Source organism: Octopus bimaculoides, chromosome 9 (genome assembly GCF_001194135.2).
Source record: "Octopus bimaculoides isolate UCB-OBI-ISO-001 chromosome 9, ASM119413v2, whole genome shotgun sequence".
Classification (NCBI taxonomy): domain Eukaryota; kingdom Metazoa; phylum Mollusca; class Cephalopoda; order Octopoda; family Octopodidae; genus Octopus; species Octopus bimaculoides.
The window spans coordinates 14,429,414-14,436,231 of NC_068989.1; the positions used below are offsets into that span (position 1 = coordinate 14,429,414).

General features: G+C 36.4%; 1 protein-coding gene across 20 annotated transcripts in view; it reads left to right on the top strand.

Annotated features, from left to right (window-relative positions):
* The first annotated feature begins 2,510 nt into the window (after positions 1–2,510).
* Positions 2,511–6,818, top strand: part of LOC106874615 (neogenin) — a 305,112-nt gene continuing 300,804 nt past the window's right edge. For 12 of the 20 annotated variants that reach the window (XR_008264864.1, XR_008264863.1, XR_008264865.1 and 9 more), the window contains exon 1: positions 2,511–4,385. Coding sequence is in view for 14 of the 20 variants with exons in the window: in XM_052970426.1 (XP_052826386.1) it covers positions 4,268–4,385 (118 nt within the window). In the remaining 6 variants the exon portion in view is untranslated. The remainder of the gene's footprint in view (positions 4,386–6,818) is intronic. The other 8 variants (XR_008264866.1, XR_008264867.1, XR_008264868.1 and 5 more) reach the window with 1 other exon arrangement.

Genomic DNA, 6,818 nt, shown 5'->3' on the forward strand with positions numbered 1-6,818 from the left:
AGGCTCAACCTACATCGCCACCGCCGCTGCTGCTGCGACTACGAACCAACGAGTGAGTTTTGTCAAGGTCGCTCGAAACCTGTTAAAAATATCAGTCAATGTTTCCTCGGGTCTCATCTTTTATCGTCTCAGGAAACGATATGTTGTATAATGAATGATTTTGTGGTCTCGTTTTTTTCCTAGAGATAGAAGAAAAAAAAAAAAAAGATGGTATGGTTTTGTAATACCATCCCATACCATCTGTAGTTTGATTAACTTTGATCTTAGGCTTGCTTGATCCGCACCTGACCTGGGGCTAAACAACGGAACAAACAGAGCCGCTACCACAATCACTACAACAATACTAGCAAAATAAAAATAATAAATAAAAAGACCTCACCGCCAACAACTCCCCTCCAAAAGACTACACTAACATCAACAATAATGAGACTTAACAGGGTGTCAGTCTGTGGCTGCTAGAAATAATAGCCACACACCGCTTCTCACTGTCTTAAAACGGATAAGGATGCTTTAGATAATGTAATGTCCTAAATACATCTAAAAGCTGGTCAAGGCTGAAATTCTTTGATCTATATAGATCTATCTTTTTCTTCGATCATGGCTGAATCTATCTTAGTAACTCAACAACACAACTCTCAACATCAGTGAAAACGTGCTACCACTCACTACCAATATCGCCACCACTTCTACTACTACCATAACCAACATCATTATAACTATCAACATTAACAGCAAGACCTTGCCAATACTATCACCATGACTACTATAGCCGTCACACCACCATCACTACAATGTTCACTCTCTATCCTCTATATAACCATTATTCACGTCCCCTTCAGAACCTTTAGCCATTAGCATCCTTTCTCATGCCTTCTATTAAAAGCCTACTTTCACCCCCTCCTATTGAACGCCTATGTTCTTCTCTCACCTCTCCCCTAACGTTACTCAATACCTCCCACTATCCCCCTATCTTTTTTACCTTTTCATCCTTCTCATATCCAGCCCCTTCCTCAATCTTCCTACACTGGCCGCCACAAGCGTGTAATCTCCCTCAACTCTCCGCTCTTGAACACACAGACACATGTATTGCACACACGCATGTACGATGTTAATTCATTGACAGACACACGCGCACACCGCGACGCGCACACGCACACACCTCATGCGTACGTGCACATTTACTGATTCACAATTCCATACGCACGTACACATGTACATAAATCCACATATATAAACTTATGCGTACATGCAAGCACGCCCAAATGCTACCTTCATTCACGAACAAATACATACATTATATCTATTTAATCGCACACATACAACCATAATTCACTGATAAACATGCACACACGTGTTTACAGACACACTTTACTGAGATATATTATACATGTACATAAATATACACACGCACATAAATACACACACACACGCTTATTTTACTGATATATAAACGCATACATTTAAAAGACTGACATCCCCATATATATAAACACACATTCATGCCGTATACTAATTTACCAATATACATACATACATACACACACGTTTACACTATATTAATTCTTAAATATACGCATAAACACACGCATCCCCTTCCTTGACTGATAAACACACGCTGTATACATACGCGCACACGCGTATCCCTTTAACTCCCTGTTACACACACGCATGCGTGTGTGCTCCCTTATTCCACACACGCACACACATACACACATGCATGTGTTTTAATAGATATATATATATATATATATATATACACAAGCACATATGCGCACACTAGTAAAGCGAGAGTAGATACATATACATACGTGACACACACACATATATATATATATATATATATATATATATATATATATATATACACACGGTTAGAGATAGGTAGATAGATAGATAAATAGATAGATATACACATTCACACATATATATTATATACTAGGGCATAAATTTACATAGCAGTTCATTGACATATACACAAGTACATACAAACATACATTTAAACATACATAGAAAGACTGACAGATAGACACTCGTATACATACATACAGCGAACACACAACTTCTCTATTCTCTTCTACACATAATAAATAAACACACACTCTCAATCCGTACCCTCTTTTTACCCCCTACGCTTAACTTACTATCATCCACTTGCTCCCTATTTTTTTCTTTCATTCCATTTTTCTCCTCTTTCTTGTCCTCCTGTTCCCTGCTTGTCTCATCGCCGTACTCAGCCAGCCCCCTTCTTCTATAACCAAATCACACCCGCTTTTTTTTTCACTCCCTTCACTAGTCTCACCCTCTCGCTTTCACTCACTCGTTCTCGTTTTCTCCGTCTTCACTTTGCCTCTTACTCCTCTTCCTCCACTCTCACTCATTTAGCTCTGCCTTCTTTTCTCTCTCTCACTCTTCCTCTGCCTCAACTACTAACAAACCACTACAAATTACCACCCTCTTTATATGCATATAGTAACTCCTCTCTCTACCAGCTTTATACCTCCAGCCGCTCCTCCTTTCCCCCCCTCACTGTTAGTCTCAGTTTTGAAGCAAGTAGAGGCAGTATGGCGGTCCGGGCTGTTTCTCTATTAACCGCAGCAGCTCTGGCTTTACGCTACCAGCAGTTTCCTTTTCTTCCATTCTACTACAAAGCTTTGTATTAGCAACTTTAACTTGGAAAGAAGGGGGTGCCCTTTTGGTTTTTTTAAACCCACCCCTCGAATTACTTTCCCGTTTAAAAGAAAAAAAGAAAGAAGGAAAAGTGAAATCAACAACTAATTATTATAACAACAATCACATCAATAACTTGGTGACAAGCAACCAACAACAACAACGAAGCTAATACAAACTAAAGTACCTCGAGTTCGAATTGAATCTGGACTGAAAAATAAAAATAGCTGTTCGAGGTATTTTGTTGAAAGCTGAAATGAAAGCGAGAGAGAGGAAGAAATACGAGCACATGCAGGAAAGCGAGATATGTGTACGGACGATTAATTAAAATTAGTTTGGATAACAAGAAATCTGTGGAGAAATATATATGAGTGACCAGGAAATGGGTTCATAATATACCAACTGCACCTTGCAGGACATACTTGTGTTGATGTTTTATTTTAATATACATATACACCCTGTACATCTACACACACCGTAATCTGCACACGGATTATATTCGTATATATATGTTTATATATACACACACGATATATTGAGTGCCGGCCTACTGATAAGACATATGTGTATATACATACATGTTTACGCACAATCTGCTGGGAAGAAATAAATATTTGAGTTTTCTAACACAAACACCGACTTTAAAGAATTAATAGGAACCAACGTACTGACACATTTTTTCACATGCAAAACATTAAAACCACCTTTATATATACATAAACAGATAATTTGTAGAATATATTACTTATTTATATATGCATCTATCAACAACACTTATTCTAGTATTATACTAATAGTGATAGACTCGCCGGTTTTTCTGTCATATGCTAACCACTATCGAATGTTACTTCTCCCCTTTAGAAATTACTATAGCAAGTATAAATAGTGTAGTTAGTAGGTATTAAGTTTTGATGGCCTACCCACGGTTTACCTTTCCGGATTTTACCTGCTCAAGGATATTTACCTTCTATTCGTGGACGACGTCTATATAAAGAAAAAAAATCTTAAGCAACGGACACCTGCAGTAGAGAGAACGAAGTTTGTGTGAGTGTATATATATATATATATATATATATATATATATATATACTGATATATTTATATTTGAATAAAGATGTTATCTTTTTGACTGACAAAAGGGGGGAAGATTTGAAATGATATGAAGGGAAAACATGACTGTAGGGTTAGACTCCTAAGATTGATAAATTTCCGGATTATTTAGTTTTCTGTTCATATTAATTTATTTTTCACCGAAAAAAGAATATCACGACAGTAAAAGTCATTGAATATTAAACCAAAGAAATAACATATTTGTTTTATACATTCATTGTTTTTCTCTAATCAGATTTTGGTATTGTAATATTTTTTTTTTCTTTTCCAAAACATTTACCCACACATGTACATACATAAATTGTTTGTAGACGCCTCCTGAAACCTGGTTCCTTGTCTACAACACTAGGACAATTTTTACACCCTCCAATTATTTATAATTATATACATACACACATACATATTACACTGACTGTGAATGTAATAGTTCAGTGTACATACATCAATAGACCGACACCTTGGTGAGGGCCCATCTATCTGGGCCGGGGCAATGGCGAAAATCGGATTGAAACTTCTACCAGAAAGCAGACGGACAGTCAGTGGGTCCTTTTTTTCGGTGACCTTAACTTTTATTTGGACAATCGGATTCCTTACTTTAACCGTTAAAGGTAGGAAAGATTTTCATTTTTAGTAATTTATTCGCTCAGTTTCCTTTTTTATTTTCTTTTCTTTCCCTCGTTGGTCAGCCAGCAGGTCTACTTGCTCCTGAAAGAGCTGTTACCCCTTGCTGACTGTTCTCGTCTGGTAATTTAACACTTTTTCTTTTCACCTATTGACACCCAGCATTTCTACCCGTATTCACTCAGCTATAAAACATGAAATTCTATCCGGGGTTAAAGGATAGCAATGTTCAATAAGAATGTGTGTGTTTGTGTGTGTAGTAAGCAAGCAAGCAAGCAAAACAGAATAGAAAGATAACTGATTTTCCGCACACACATACATATATTATTACTGGCTACACACACACACACGATGTATCTGTTGATCGTTGTTGGTTTGGAGGGGATAATAGAGTAACTAGATTTATTTTATTGCAATAAAGTCTCCTCGTTTCAGAGCTTGATCTTAACACTTGCTCCTTGACCGTTACAAACAAACAAACAAATAAATAAATAAATAATAATAATAATACGATAAAAACCAATTCAAATAGCGTGAAAACTATATATTGACTATCGGATTTGTTAAAAAATCTATTCTGCTGAGTTAAATATACATTCATACATAAGTAAATAACAATAATGCTACTATAAAAAAATATATTTATATATATTTGCACACACCCACACTTAAATACATTCACACGGAAATACATAAAGAAAAAGAAAATCTACAATAAATATCGATAAAAATAAATATTTGTACACATATTTGCACATACATAGGAAGCTGCTACATTGTTATTTTTATATGCTAGAAATAGCAGCCAAATTTCTCGAATCACATGGGAAAGACATCAGAAAATGTAATCTTAGGTTTAACCCACCGAGGTGCAAGTGGAATGTCTTTGATCATAGATAGGTTTGCTAAATTAGGGTTGATTTGCTGTTAAACAACATCTACTCAGTGTATGCCTGTGCAAATTATATATAAGCCTATATAATGTGTGCGCATTTCTGCAAAAAAGTTCAGCCCATCGTTGTTGTTGTTTTTTCTTTTTTTTTTTTGAGTTCTTCCATATCCAAAGGTTAATTAAATGCTCCAAATGGTTATCAAATTAAAATTAATGAAAAGTTATGAGGGGCGGGATACTGAAGAAATCCCGGATTTTATAGCCGTATTTGCTATTTCGTCTCTTCCCGTTTCTTCAAATCTTGTCAATTCATTCCCATAGTTTTAAGGTTGCTTACTGTTCGTTCCTGTAGAAATTAGTAGTTTCCTTTAATTATATATTATGTACATGCACTCGGAACGGAAAAGTCCCCTTTTAAAGGATACTATATAGGGAACCTTTTTTTCCTATTCACCGATTTCACCAGAGCACTGCCTCGTCGTATATCGTGTATATATGAATGTATGTATGGAAAGAGATAAAGAGAATGAAATTATGTGTGTGTGAGAGAGATGAGATTTCCTTCAAGTTTATACGTTTCTGTCAATGAAAAAATCCCTTGTATATGAAGAAATACTAAAATTGTTAGTCGATCTAGCTGGACTTTGTTCTCTTCGTTACTAGAAGCAGGAAAAGAGAGAGAGAGAGAGAGAGAGAAATCTCCTAGTAGTATGTGAATATTCTTACATGTGTTGCTTCTCTTTGAAGAGAGAAGAAAGAAGCAGTCTTGATAAATAGATAGATGATTACTGAACAGCGACCAGTGAGAGAAGGTTGAGTGTGCATTTTGCCCTATATAAACCCGTGGCTAGAGTGTCCGAGAATTTTTGGATGCAGAGGTCTAAAATACCCGATTGATTCGGTCAGATGATATGATTGACACCTCCCGCTCGCAGTTATTCGATTTCTAGTTAAAACAAAAAAATGTTTATCGCCCTACAGGGCTTCAGACTGTTAAAAGGAAACGGGCAATATTGTCAAGAAGTAATTCAAAAGCCACCGTTTTTCGGCGACACACTGTCTCAAACTCACAGAGAAGGGTTATTATAGAATTTAACCGATTCCAATATATATATTACTGAGACTTTTTGCTTAAATCTATTTCGGAAGGATGAAAGAAAGGCGAAGACGACTACGGTCGGTGAATTGCCAAGAATCGCTAAACCGTCGAACAAAATCGCCTACGGCATTTAGCTGTCGCTCTTTATATTGAGAGTTCTAATCCTTTCAAGGATAATTTTTCCTCCCATCTTTCTGTGGTCGAGATGGAATTATAATAAAAGAAAATATTAACTCGGAGCAAGAAAGAACGAAAAGCAACGTGTCATTTTACATTTAATAATAGCTTTTTTAAATTTCGACAGAAGAGCAAGCAGTTTTGAAGTTGGTGGGGTTAGTTGATTGGCATCGACCCTAAAACGATAAAGTTGACTTCAGCGAGATTTGAACTCAGGAAATAAAGAGCCGGAACAAATCACGCGACCCCCCC